This window comes from Echinops telfairi, unplaced genomic scaffold (genome assembly GCF_000313985.2).
Source record: "Echinops telfairi isolate 266 unplaced genomic scaffold, ASM31398v2 ScPeMD7_4;HRSCAF=17, whole genome shotgun sequence".
Classification (NCBI taxonomy): domain Eukaryota; kingdom Metazoa; phylum Chordata; class Mammalia; order Afrosoricida; family Tenrecidae; genus Echinops; species Echinops telfairi.
In genome coordinates, this window is record NW_022103900.1 from 5400729 (window position 1) to 5415806 (window position 15078).

The window sequence follows — 15078 nt, forward strand, 5'->3', positions numbered from 1 at the left end:
TGTCTGTCTGTCTGTCTGTCTGTGTCTGTCACTTTCTGCCACATCTGATGGTTTCCATTAAGTTTTCTTCTTTCATGATTCATGCTCCAAATTCTCATGGCCCTTGAGTCGACCGAAGGTACTCATAGTGACGGATAGGGCAGAATAGAAATTTCAGTTCTTTATAGGAGTAGACAGCCTCCTCTTTCTCCCACACAGGTACTGGTGGACCTGAACTGCAGATCTTGTGGTTAGCATCCCAGTACTCCACCAGCAAGTAACATTTACAGGCGGTCAGATGGTTCAAATGACTCACTCTTTCTGAGTATCTGGAAATTCTTTGTTAGAATGGGCTGGGTGATTGCGATCTTATTTATCACAATCTATTTAGTAAAAGTTTTAGTGCTAGGCAGGGTAATTACATCTAGACAAACATAGTTATTAATTCTATTTATGAATAGTATGTTTATTGTATGCCCTGAATAATCACTCATGTTGTATTGAATAGAAAAAGATGCGAAGGAAGATGCTTCACTTGAGCGAAATGAGACCTTTAGCAGAGGAAGTTACCGTGCTAGCTTAAGGTAAGTTCAAGTCACAGGTGATATTTAGAAATTTTCTAAAATTCTTCAGTTCTCCTTCCCACTGTGATCCTCAGGAAATATCTCAATATGCACTAAGGGAGTCTTAAACATAGTCCCATGTTTTGTGTAATATGAAGAGGCAAATGAAGTCCATGTTGGCCTGTCTTTTGCTACTTCATGGTTTTGTTTGACATTGGCTTCTCATCTTTTGGGATGTATTGGGTAATGATTGAAAGAGTCTATAAATAGTTAAAATGCTTGTTATTGATATTAGAAAAGAAATGGTGTCAAATAAAATCTGTTTAGTTTCTTATTACAAAAGGAATGGAGGTCAGGCTCATTCTGTTAGCTCCACTCTCAAACATACTGACTTGCCATCCAATTTCAAACCCTTCTGCTCCTAGAGCAATCCATCTGAAGGGATGAAATGAAAAGAAACAAGTATACGTATCTCATACCTTCTCAAAGGGATCTCCCTATACACAAACTCTTTATTTTTCTCTGGCTCAATATAAGGGCATTTACTTTCAAAACACCTTTTTAAATTTAGTATGTTTTTATTCAAAAACATATAATTTTTAGTCTTAGATATTGGTTTAGATGGTTCAATAAAATAGTTTCTTTAATATAAAAACTCTGTGTATTAAGAATTCTACCCAGGAGCATTTATTTATGTTCATGAAAATTGTTTTCAAGTTTCTATGTCTCACATTGGGAGGCCACTGGTAGATACTGACATCCTATCCCTCTGTGACTGCTTCTCTACCAAGTGGCCTTGCGTGGCTTCCGATTCAGTGACCCCATAGGACAGAGTAGAACTGCTCTCTCGGGTTTCTGAGGCTGATAAGCTCTGTGGGAGCATACAGTCTTACCTTTCTCCTGCAGAGCAGTTGCATGTTTGAACCACAGACCTTGGAGGTAGCAGACCAGTGCTTAACCTACGGGGCCACCAGGGCACCTTTATCTTTTCCAAGACATTTAGTTCAAGGCTGTGCTTTGGGAAAAGGCATGGCTGTATCAACTGCTTGTTCAAGATGACTGATTGCTCACTGAAAACTGGTGTTAACAACAAAGATTCATGCAACAACTCTCAATCATTCAAACAAGATTTAAATATATATAAATTTTTTCAAAATAGTCCACTGAGTTTATGCTGCGGGTTCCTCTTTTACATCCTGAGAACAAGTTTATTCAGAGAAATGTGAAGGAAATGCTTGTTTTATTCTATCTGGAAAATAGTCACACAGTAGTAGTTTCATGTTCCTTTAGTACAGAGATGGAGGAGTCAATTCTGTCCCTCGCACAATTTAAAAGTTACGTAAGAGCCACAAATAGAGTTTTACAAACAAGTAAAATCACCACTAGCTGAATGATATCCTTTAACATATTTCCATGTTACTTCAGAGCCACGTGTCCGTACTGCAGTTTGTCTGCCCTGCGCCTGAAAGTGAAAGCTGTAAGGACAAAATGCACCACACTCTTGGGCAACTTTTACAGATAACTGGCATTACATTGAATGATGCTTTTCTAAATGGAATTTAAAAAATCAAAATTATGAGCGTCATGAGAGCAGTAATGTAAAGATCCACCTAACTCCGTAAGCACAGAGAATCAGGAGGACTCTCTTTTGAGATTTTCAATTAAAAAGCTCAAGTAGAAGGGTTAGCTTGTGGGCATGTAGGCAAAAAAAAAATCAGTTGTTTCTTAACTTTTCAGATGAACAAGATCCTACCTGTTTAAGGTCGTTGGCTGACAGTTTGTTATGAGAACCAGAAAATCATTTTAGTGTAAATATTTTCCACTTGGCTGTAAGAATGGACAAACCCTGCAGTTTGGTTCCTTGGTGGAGAGACGCAGCAATGTAACACCCACACGGAACAGGCGCTGTGAACCGCCAGCAGAGCAAGCTTTCTAAGTCGGAGCAAGAAGAAGCTCTGTTAAAAAGATCTCCTTTTGTATGCTGACAGATTTTGGCGCCAAGAGAGGACTACATGAAAAGTTAATTTATATCTTATTGTTTGGGCTTTCGATCTTTCTGATGGCAAAGTCCCTCCTTAGTAATATATTTTAAGTCCAAGAACAATTCAATGAGTCATGGCAACCAATTTCCCAAATAACCACGCGGAGAGGACGAGCACAGGGTCCCTGAGATGAGTTGTTTTGTTTGCCCCTGAACAGACAGTGGCAGAAAAGCGTGTGGTGCCATTGTCCCTCGGACATGCGTGGTGGATTAGAGGGGAAATCAGGAATCCCTTCATAGTGAAACCAGTTAAACATTAAAGCTACTAATGGGTTCAAACCCATCCAGAGATGTCTTAGAAAGAAGGCCGAGCCATCTATTTTGGAAAGGTCACAGCCCCGAGACCCCTATGGAATACAGGTCTGTTGCGTAGCACCTGGGGTCAGCGTGAGTCAGAACTGGCTCCCCAGGGAGTGGCTGCCTTGTCAGAAGGGAGCTGCTGTCACACGGAGCACCTGCCCAGCCTGCTTGCTGCTATGGGCTGGTTGTGCTAGCCGATGGGCAGAATGGCTTTGAGAATGAGGAGGAGAGCTTTAAGACATATAAAATTATAGTAGTAAAATGAAGGGAGCCAAGAAGATATATCTTCCCATGCTCGAAACTGAGAAATCATTTATGTCTTGACACCTCCTCCCTGACCACACACTCCTCCCGTGGTTTCCAGTATCTTGAGTTTACTTTGTAGGCCGGTCTACCTCTTGCTTTAAGTATCAGCTCTACCACCTACCCTACTTCCCCAGATGGCAATGTTCCCGTCTCTGCAAATTCTGGAAAAGATATCTTGACTTTCGTTACCAGAGCAGAAGAAGTGAGTCTATTGCTGGGGAGTTTCAGGACAGGTGGGATGGGGAGTGAGGGTGAACAATATTCAACACTGGTCATACGTGAGACTTGACATGGTCTTAATTCTACAAGAGCAAGCAAGATGAACGATTTCAAGTAAATGCATGGGTCACTATAGTCACTTTCAAAATGTGTGTGTGTTCTTATTAACAAGACCAAGAATTTTGGTCTTGTATCTTCACTTAGAAATTTCAATAAAATAGTTTCTTTCATGCTGAAAGTCTGTGTATTAAGATTCTTCCCCCAAAAAAGAGAATTCTTCCTGGGAGCATGAAAATACTTTCCCAAAGCATTTTCCCTGCCTCAAATTAGGAGGGAGACTCTTAGTCACGATAGTGTATTTCTCTACTGTTGCTTTTACGCTTTGTAGAACCTCTAATTCAAAGTTGTGCTTTGAGTCTAGATTTCATGATATGAATTGCTTAGTCAAAAGGGTTGTTTACTGAAAGTCAGTTAAAGAGGCTCAAAAGAAAATATTCATGTTAGTGTATGGATTTGGAATGTTGAGCCCGGGTGACTAAGAGTGGCAGTGCCATCGGCAGAAGACAGGAACAAGTTAGAGGAATTAAGTTGGCATGTCCTGACTTCTCAAAAAGGTCTGATGAGTATGCGATAGGCAAGTACCACTGTGATATTCGTGTTAGTCTACTTTTTCCTGGATACAAATGAGACACACACATGGCGGCTCCGCCTAGATTGCACTCAGTGACCTCGCCAACAGCTAGCTCTCCCTCCACATCATATTTTCCCAGAAGGAGCCCTGGGAGCACAGCGGGTGATGGGCTGGGTGGCTAACCACAAGGTTAGCAATTTGAAGCCACCTGCTCTCTGTGGGTGAGAGAGGAGGTGTGCTACACCTGTAAAGAGTTACAGACTCAGAAACCCACAGGGGCAATCCTACCCTGTCCTAGAGGGTGGATATGAATTAGAGATGGCGCAATGGCAATGTGTGAGTTTGAGAGCCCAGATGAAGCTTTCTAGAACACAGTTGGGATCATATCATCCCCTTCACCATGGATTCTCTCATTAAAGACTATATGCAAATGAATGAAACTTAAGCTAACCTGGTTTGACCCTTAAAGGGAAAGAAGCAGCTCATAGAACAAAATAGTCCAAGGATGCTTTGAATAAAGACCAAGTGGGGCCTCCAGTGATGTGTCCAAGAGAGATACCGTTTCTTTTCCTTCCTCAGCTCTGCTTTTGCAGGGTTGGCTTCGTATATCAGGAGCCACCTTCCTTTGCTGTCTCAACGTCACTGCCAGCAGCCCCTACAGCACAATAGGAGGCTCCATGCTAGAAATCTCAAGTAAAGAAACAAACCCCCAAACAGAACAAGTCATTTCTTATACTTGTCATGTACTTACCCTGCTTTTTCCTGTCTCCATACCGCTGCTTACCCTGCTTCATTCAGAAATAAATAATCCTCCTTCAAGTCTACAGATGCAGCAACCTGACCTTGTGACTAGTCCACGCAGCCTTTCATGACAACACCCCCCATACATTCCTTCTCCTTTAAATGCCCATGGTATTTATTCAACTCTACCTTCCAGGATAGATGAGGGATCCCTGGTTGCACAGTGGGCTATCCATTGAACTGCTAATCATAGGGTAAGCCAATGGAAACCAACAGCCGCTCTGTGGGAGAAAGAGAGATTGACTGTTCCTATAAAGATTTAAAGTCTTGGAAGCCCCAAAGGGCAGCACTTCCCTGCCCTATGGGTCACTCTGAAGGGGAATGAACTCAATGGCAGTGGATCTGGTTTGGGGTTAAGGAAAGATCAGAAGCAGCCCTGGTGCCGCAGTGGCTGAAGTGCTCAGCTGTTGACCAGAAGGTCTTCCGTTCAACGCCCCGCAGCCCATCTGCAGAAGAAAGGGGTGGCAGTCTGCTTCTGTGAAGACTAGAGTCTTGGTCACCCTCTAGGCAAGTTCTACTCTGCCCACAGGGTCATGGTGGGCTGTGATCAGAGCAGCATGTGAGGTATTTGGGGTTTTAAGGAGAGTGAAGTCACACTTAACGAGGAAACTCCCTGACTTGGTTGCCGCTTGACTTACCACACATTTCTGTTTATTGGACACACGTGATATAAATTTGGAAACCATCTAAGTTCTGTTCCAACCTGCCTACAACCTGTAGACTCATCTTTCTGTTTCTTTGCAGAGCTTCCATCCGGCAGCGCTCCAAATCTCAGCTTTCTTACCTGGGACATGAAACTCCATTAGCTGTTGTAGATCCTAAGACTACTTATGAAGAAGACAGAAAGGTCAGGTACCAATCACGCATGGGAGCATGGGAGAAGTCTGTGCTGGGGACCACTGCATGCCCTTTCAACCTGAAAATGTGCTTTATTGACACATCGAGTCTTGTTCCACCCAGCCAGACTAAATGGGAAGACCTGTTTGGACTTGATGAAATCTCTACATTTTACAAAATGTCTTAAAAGAAACAAAGATGAGCTGATTGTTGGTTTTAAAAATGTATGGTCACAGAATCCAGGAACAGGAATGGGAGTAGCCATACCAGGAGGGTAGGGGGACGGTGGGGAGAAGAGGGAAGGAAGTGGAAACTGAGCTCAATGATCCACATATAACCACTTCCCCACCACCTCCCCCTCAGGGGGATGAACAACAGAAACCTTGTGGGAAGAGAGACAGTGGTTGGTGTAAGATATGAAAATAATAATAAATTATAATTTATCAAGGTATCACAAGGGTCAGGGGGTGGAGAGAGAGGGAAAAAAGAGGAGCTGAGGCTAAGGGCTCAATCGAAAGTAAATGTTTAGAAAATAATTGTGGCAACATATGTACAAATATGCTTGATACAATTGATGTATGAATTGCTATAAGAGCTGTAAGAGCCCTAATAAAACGACCTTTTAATAAAAAGTATAGTAACTATAACTATAAAATATTATAGATAAATTAATAGTTCTTAAAGGAATCATTGTAATAAACACTATAAAATCATTTGAACTAAGCAGATTATATGCTTATCCAAGGGGCTTCAAAGAGTTCCTGGGAAAATGCCATTCTCTTTTAATCCAACTTTTCAGTGAAGTACTACAGGCCTCTGATATGTAGATATTTTTAAGAATATCTGAAAACACTGTTTCCTAATATTTTAAAATCTTAAGTTATAATAATCTTAGTAAATGTGTTTGTTTAACAAAAAGTAATTTGGAGGTTTAACACTTATACAAGTTATTATATTTTAAAAAACAGTTTTATTGGCACTCAATTCACAAATCAAGCAATTCAGTACTTCAGTCATATCAAGAAGAGCTGGATAATCATTAGCACAATCAATTTTAGAACATTTTCTTCTTTTTTGTGCTCTTTGTTATGAGTTCCCCATTTGCCCCCATCTTCCCCTACTATACCCCCAAGAAACCATTAACCCAGTTAAATGGTTTCTTGGTAAATCTACAGATTTACCTATCTTGGGTTTCATATACAGAAAAACATACAAGTAAAAAACAAATAAAAAATTAACTAACATCAACCATAAAGCATAACGGTGAAAAACCTCATTTGAAAAGAAAACAGAAATTACTAAAAACTAGAACAAATTTTAAATGGGTCAAAAGGGAGATCAAACGAGAAGGGGTTAAAGTTTAACTGAACTGGATCGGCATAATCCACTTGCTGGTGTACTCTGCATGAAAGGAAGGCTGTCCACATCCCTGGTCTATGTTTTGGTTTACCCAACTTCCAAAGAATTCTAATAGGATGCACTGTAACTCAACAGTGCTACTTTAATATAGTTCAAGTTTTTTTTTAAGGATGAAAGAGATAGCAGAGGAATGAACAGACATTACAACGTAAAGGTTTCTTCATAAGACAGGGCATCTCCAAAGCTGTCACAGGTACTCGGTTTCACACGAGGTGTGCATTTTTCCTCCTGGAAGACTTCCTCCCCAGGCTGGATTCCAGTGCACAGTCCTTGTGCTCTCACTGCAATTCTCATAGTCATTTCCTTACTGAGTCTTATTCGAAGCGTTTCTTATGTGGATGTTTGTTTTATCGCTCTAATAAGTGATCAGCTTCCTAATCTATTTGGGATTGTAGCAATGTGGCACCCAGCCTAATGCCTCGTACCAGCAGGTACATGAAGGGTTTAAGAACTGGAATCAAACTTTATTTTTCTACAATCAAATAAACCTAAACCACAAGATTTATCACTGCAAATAAAGAAGAGAATAGCGTCGTCACAGGCACACCTTATGCATGATGTCATTTGAAATGATCTTCGATAAAATTCCAACACGAGGCCCCATTTTCGAAGCCATTGTAAACATTGGTCCACAATGGGATAGTGTAGAATGAAATTTGGGAATGCGTCTGAACTTATGGTATGACAGAGGATTTTAAAGGGTCTATTTTTGTTTTAATATGTTAACACTGAATAGAGGAAACAGAACTTTTTTTCCCTGAGAGCAGTGGCCGAATCACAGTGAGAGGAAGCATATCTAAGAGGCATAGTTTGCGTATACTGCTTGCTTTCAAAGCCTTGATTCCCTTCTGGAAGTAGGTGTTTCATTTATAACCATGGTACTGCCAGTCACAACGACACGGTGTATTTTAGAGGAGAAAGCTCTCCATTACAGTTGCAAGCCCAACAATGACACATTATATTCAATTTCTGCATTTCTTCGGTTTCTGGGCGAGTATTTGATAATAAAAGGAAGGAAGGAGGGAAGAAGGGAGGGAGGAAGAAGACGAGGAAGGAAAGAAGGACAGACAGGGTCTTTATGTGGTTGCTGAAGCTGGTAGACGGCCCAGCAGAGCCTCAGAGGACGATCAGCTTCCCTGGAGATGTGACATGGGCACAGAGTCCGTATGCTGCATGGAACACCTCAGAAAGGAGCCGTTGTTTAAAAAAGGAAGCCTAAATGGTTTGTAAGAATTCATTTTAGAGACATAAAATTTTGCACTTGGTATCCTATTCATCAGTATTAGAAATTGAAACCGGAACATTTAGACTCAATTACATGTAAGGGACTGTAATTTCCCAACACTGTCACTTTATTTTCACTTGAGTTAAGGTGCCAACGCTCCAGGAGGTGAAGACCTTATGCTTAGCATCCTCGTCCTCATTTTTACAGTGATTAGAATATCGTCCTCTGGATTGAAGTAATTCCTTTTGGAAAAGGGAACAAATGAACCATGGTCAACAAAATTCGACTTTTGGAGTTTCTAATTCCAAATAATATTGCATGGGTAAATGCTGCCCACTTTGGTGTTTTAATTTAAGATTTCGTAACTAAATCCTACAAACTAAGCATCGGCAAAGCCTTTCTTTGTCTTAGCTTTGAGAGATAATCTCTAACCTTACCTTCTGCAAATTGGAGTGTTGGACTTATGTTGCAATGCAAAAAAAGGTGTACTTACATAAAGGAGGTATCTCTACCTTGTGGTCTCTTAATAGCAGTGATTCTGAAAATTGGCAACAGACGGTTTCGTAAGAAACTTGTGCTTGTGAACTCTGAGCAGAGTGACTCACCCAAGATCTCCTCGTTATCTGGTGACTGCGGTCTGTTTCTCCTTTCTCTCTAAGCCAGGTGCTTGGTTCCCATAAGCAGGGTTAGAATTAATGCTGATATAATCCCATAAATGGGGTCAAAGTTAATACTGGTGCAATTAAACTCAGGATTACGGAAAGCCTATAGGCTAGAAGCTCTCCCAGTCTCTGAAATCTAAGCATCTCTCCCATTGAAATTAGTAAACTGATCAAGTCAGGCTCAACTATTAGAAATCTCTAACTTCATCACAGCCAACTTGCCCTCAGGGGCTTGGGCATCAGTTAAGAGAGAGGGCAGAGACAAGACTCGTGAAAGTGACTCTGAGCCATTGCTCAACTGGAGACTCTGCTCCTTTGTCACATTTACAATTTCTGTTCAAGAAATCTTCAAAGTCATTCTGAAGGCAGAAGACCCCTGTGGTTTAGAGTACAGAAACCAGCATAACACCCTATAGAAAGTAGGACAGCGTCCTGAAGTAGGAAAGTTAAACTTTCATAAGGAAAGAAACTGGACAAAACCCAGTGTCTGGTACCGAAACAGTGGGTGGACAATTAGCATCGTTTAACTACCATGCATGTGTTTGCATCTATACACCAGGGGCACAACAGTGTCAGTCATTCTGCACTAAGCATTGATGGTGCACCTACTCTGGGGCCAGTGTGGCTCTGCAATTGCTGTCACTATACTTCCTGCCCATGATCAACAAATACGCATTGTGCACCTTGATAGTGCTTACCAAGTGTGAACTACAGTGAGAAAACACATGCAAACCTGCATTATTAACTCTGAATTACTGATTTTACAGTGGAGCCCTGGTGGCAGAATGGTTATGAGAGGTGGAATGGAGGCTCAGAACAGAGATAGAATTTAGCCAGGAATGTGAAGTTGAGAAAGATTTTATTGAGGCAGGGAAAGAACTCCCAGGAGGGAAGGGAGAGCAGAGAAAGGGACGGGGCATCTTGAGCTCCCGGACAGGTTCCATGACCCAACGAGTTAGGTCAGGGAAGTCACGCCTGGTACTGGGGCGGCTGGACATGTATAGGGTATGAGCTTACAGGCATATGGGCTGGTAAGGGGAAGGGAGGTGCTTTGTGCTGCAGTTGCAAGTTTCGGGTGAGGAGATGACCTGTCAGTAAATCATCTTGTTCTCAGCTAACTTGCTTCCTAGAATGCTAGGGAGAGGGGGGCTGTGCTCTGCCCGGGAGGTAAGCTTCGTAAATGCTGGAGGCAGGTGCTTTGACGTTCAGCAGGTCATTTGTCTTCTTGAGAGGCTGGTGAAAGGGGCTTCCTGGTCTGAACCTGGCCCAAACAGGTTACTCGGGCCGAGATCTTCAAGGTCAGCCATTTGAAACCATCAGTCCACCAGTTTGAAACCACCTGGGAGTAAGATGGGGTGTCTTAAATAAGTACAGTCCGGAGACCTACAAGGGCAGTTCTACTGGGTCCTATAGGGTCACTATACATTGGTTGTGACTCGATAGCAGTGAGTTATCGGTTTCGCTGTTAATTTATTCATCTTCCGTTTACACTCAGCTTTGCAAAATGAGAGCGAAATATAAGTTTTCATTCCGGAGTGAGTTTAGTTATATTTTTTATATCATTTTTTTTATTCCTTTATGGTTCTTCCACCTTACATCAAACCATTCATGCCCCAGTTATCGAGGGCCAGTTTCTTGTGATTGCAACTTTCAGGCTTGATCGTTGAGTATTTGGCAGGCAGGTTAGAGACGAGTTTCCTTTGTACTCAAACTTTTAAGTATAGGACAAAAGAAAACTATTCAGATTGCTTTTGTTTCTCATTTGTGTATTTTGAACAAGAACTACTGGAAAAATGCTTTTTTCATATTGCATTCAAATGGCTGAGATGTTATGGCTAGGGTTAGGTTTACCTTCAGGTCAGAATAATAAGGAGTTTTCATCATGGCTAACTGTGGAAGTTTAATCTCCCTAGGGAGTCCCTGGCACATTTTTACTCTGACACATGGGGTATGTTGGTTCGAGTGTACTGCTGCCGTAAGAGACACGACACTCGTCGTGGCTGTAACAAACAATCACGTGTTTCCTCGAAGTTCCAGAGGCTGCACGTCTGAATTCCAGGCCACAGCTCTCAGGGAGGGCTTTCTCTTTCTGCAGTAGGGGAAGGGCCTAGTCTCTCCAGGTTCCGTATCTTTGCTCCTTGGAGAGCCCCGTGTGGTTTAGTTTAGCATCCACCTTCTTCATCTCGGCTTCGCCCTGCTCCAGTGTGTTCTCCTGTTCATTGCCATCGAGTCAGATCCACCCTCTCTGTCTTTCTAAGACTGTCACTGTAGGAGCAAAGGCTAGACTTTCTCCCTCTGAGCTGTTGGTCATTTTGAGCTGTATGATTTCACTTATATCTCAAAAGAGATTGGCTCAGGCTACACCCTACACGGGCCCTGCCTCATTAACATAACAAAGATCCTAAATGGCATTACAACTATAGGTTGGGATTTAAAACACCTCTTGCAGGGAACGACACCTGGGGCTCCTGAGTTGGAAGAAACTCACCAGTACCTGGTGGTTAGTGCTGCCCAGGAGCAGGAGGAATTCAATTCGTGCTAATGCGTGTTCACGCATTTCTCAGGGCACTCCAGATGATACCGCTCAGCGTGGCACTTCTCAAACTGCGAATTCTAGACCTCTAGAAGTTTAGCACTGGAAAGCATCTCAGGTAGGATCTCAAGGTCTCAGAAGATGGGGTTTATTCACCAATATTTTTTACAACTTCAGATGTGTACCCATTAAGTCATGATTTCTGGTGATTGGAGCCCAGAATTTGTATTGTTAATCATCTCTCCCTGTGAATCTGACCAACAGTCTGGTCCGGACTGTGTAGCACTGTAAAAGGTCGGAACATTTTGCTCTGCTGGCAAGATAACAAGTTGGCCTAACACAATTCTATGGCTACGGACAGAATACGTTAGACCCCTGGGTCAGAGACAAAGGATTTCATCACTCATCATAATAAGAGTCCAAGGTTTGGCTTTCCTAACCTAACTCCATGTTCCCCCAGGGCGATGATGCAAAGAGAGGTAGCTACTATCAGCCAGTGAAGTGGGGTGTGGGACAGGAAAGGAATTCTGAGTTCTATAATATGCAGCAAATGCATCTGCCCTTCTTTGTGGAGGAAGGAAGGCACCTTGTCTTCCAAGACTGTTTCCTATCCAAACTCCCTGGAGGGGAAATAATATAGAACAAAGGCAGGCAAAGCTTCCGCTCACAAGACGTGCAGAAATGGGAGAACCCTACAGAGAAATGTCTCCTCAAAGCAACCTAGTCCCATTACCCCCCATTTGAAGATGACGTAAATGAGCTAGAAGCTCCTTTTTCTACTTTTGTGTCAACTGTGCCTTCCTAGGCATACTTCTTCCTCTCTAGCCTCAATTGCTTAGAGTGAGTAAGTTGATGGGGATGAAATAATTGACCAGAAAGACTGGCTACATCACTGAGTAGTAACGACAAAGTACAAATGTGGAGGGCGGGCCAAGAGAAAACCTCAAATGGAGGCAACAACAAATCCATCACCGACCTGAGCAGCCTGCCGTCATCCTGCTTGGCTTTTGCAGCTGTGATGAACTTGCTGTCCTGCCTGGCTTTTCTCTAAATGGAATTGGTAACGTGGCCTCTGACTTTGTTATCAGAAAGGATTTGAAGTTTATTGCTATTGCCTCTATCTGATATTCAGCTATCTAAAGGGCAAAGTATGGAAGAGAGTGTGAATAGTTTTGTAGCTTATTTACTGTAGATATATTTTTAGTATATTTTAATAGAAGAGGAAAAAGAAAGAAAGAAACTTTAAATACCAATCTCTGTAAGTCACCTAAAATTCTTTCTCAAACAAAATGGGTAATAAATTTAACACAGTACTGAGTAAAGGGATCTGAAGACCAAGCACCAATTTAATAAGATAGCCAGGTAAAGATGATGGGGTTCATTATATAATATTTGCCTTTGAGAGAATAAAAATGTGTAGCTGCTGCCATGTTAATGACAATTAAAGAACTCACAGTAGAAAAAAATTCCACTTCTTGTTAAGAAAACGTGAAAGTAGACATTGAAGTAGATTGTCACTTACTTCTAGGCATGGATTACTGACAGTAAGGACAAGGTGGTAACTGTTGACACCACATTATACAATTTCAAGGGATTTCGTTCTGTTTCAGCTATACTAGCCTGCCTTAGATCTTTACCCAGTTACTAGATTGTACATCCCTGACATTTATGAAAGGCACATCTTACAAGTACTCACGAGTGTGCATAACCCTATGGCACAGTCATTTATTTTTAATTGAGGGTTATTTTCCTCCAAAGAGCCGTCGTGGTGACTACTCTCTGAACTAAGAACCACAAACTCCTGGTTTGATTAGTAGTCCTCTGGGCTCAGTCCACATCCAATTCAAAACCAATCTTTGCAAAACAAGAAACCATTACATCTCATGCATCTTTAAGGTTACTCATAACCAATCAAATCATGCCTCGTAAGTCTGTGAAGGCCCAAGGGTCTGCTGTTTAATAAAAGAGTATGTATATGAAGTGATTACTGAAGAGATGGGTGATCAAGCCACGTGTGGTGAAGAAATCAGATGGTGGCTGGCTAACAGAAAGAATAATGTCTAGCGTCTTAAAGGCTTGTCTTACAACAAGCACCTATCTAAAGAAATGAGCATCAGCTAAATCCACACTGGAGAAACACACCAACCCGTGTCGTTCAAGGACTGTAGATAATACAATCTGAGGCTGGAAGAGACTTTAAGATTTATTGAATCTTAAATTCTGAGCACCCTGGTTGCGGGACAGTGAATGCCCCAAATCCATTTGCAGAGCCCCTGAATGGATTAAGCCCCTGGTGCATCTCCTCTGACCATTGACCAGGGGACGAACAGCCTTGCTATCAGAGTGCATTGGAAAGTGGACTAATGCAGATGTACTTAGGTCACAATGGAACACCTTATCATTTGTTTTCCATTTTGACCCATTTTAAGTGTGTTCTAGTTTTTATTACTTTCTTCTTTTTGTTCAGTAGCAAGAGTTTTTAATTTACACACACACACACATGCTTGTGCGTACACAAGTTATTGTTCAATAGCATTGAGTTGGTTCCAACTCCTCGTGAGTCTATGTACAACAGAATGAACCACTGCCTGGGAACTGCGCCATCTTCACGATCGTTCTTGTGCTTGAGGTCATTGTTGCAGCCACCGTGTCAGTCCATCCTGTCGAAGTCTCCTCTTTTCCTCTTCCTCCACTTTACCAAGCATGCTGCCCTCTCCGGGGACTGGTCTCTCCTAATAGACTGAAATAGGCTAAACAAGATCATGCTGTGCTCACGTCTCAGGCACATTCTGGGTGTACTTCTTCCAAGACAGACTTCCTTGTGTATTATAGTAGTTCATGGCAGTTTCAATACCCTTTGCCAACTCATGTTTTAAATGCATCAATTTTTCTTCTGTCTGCCCTATTCAATGTGCATTTTGCACATGCATAAGAGACCGTTCAAAGTACATTGACCAGGAACACCCAAGCCCTAAAAGCGACCTTCTTGCTCTTTATTTCTTGTCTGCTGCTTTCATGAGCATAGAGGGTGGATCCAGGTAAGACGCAGTCCATGACAACGTCAATATTTTCTCCAATTATCGTGGTCCAGTTGTGACTACTTCTGTTTTCTTTACATTGAGTTTTAATCCATATTGAAGGCAGTTTAACACACCAGTGAGCCTTTGGAAAAAGGCCCGGTAATCTACCTCCACGAGGGCTGTGAGTTCTACTCCATTACAGGTGCTATCTCCATGCGTGAGCTGTTGACTTGACAGCCACTCTCCCATGGCGACCGGAACCAGAATGAGGCCTTTTATTACTTTCTGTTTTCTTTCAGATGGCGAGGTTTCTGTTGTGGTTCTGTTGTATGATTTTCTTTATATAAAATCCGGGATAGGTCAATATAGAACTATAGAGACAGTAAGTAGATACCTTAGGATTATGGCAGGGTCGGTTAGGGGGAAATGAGGAGCTAATATTAATGGGTAAACAGAAATGAAAAGAATCTTCTAAAATTGATTGTGGTGATGATTACCCAACTCTTTGATTTAAACCATTGAATTACATAGTACGTGAATTT

The 15078-nt window shown here is 41.9% G+C and overlaps 1 protein-coding gene across 1 annotated transcript in view; it reads left to right on the forward strand.

The window, feature by feature from the left end:
- The window catches only part of ABCB11 (ATP binding cassette subfamily B member 11), a 116092-nt gene that overhangs the window by 73585 nt on the left and 27429 nt on the right, over nt 1-15078 (forward strand). Inside the window, 2 exon segments of the mRNA XM_045299935.1 lie at nt 488-563; nt 5585-5687. Coding sequence (XP_045155870.1) covers nt 488-563; nt 5585-5687 — 179 coding nt within the window.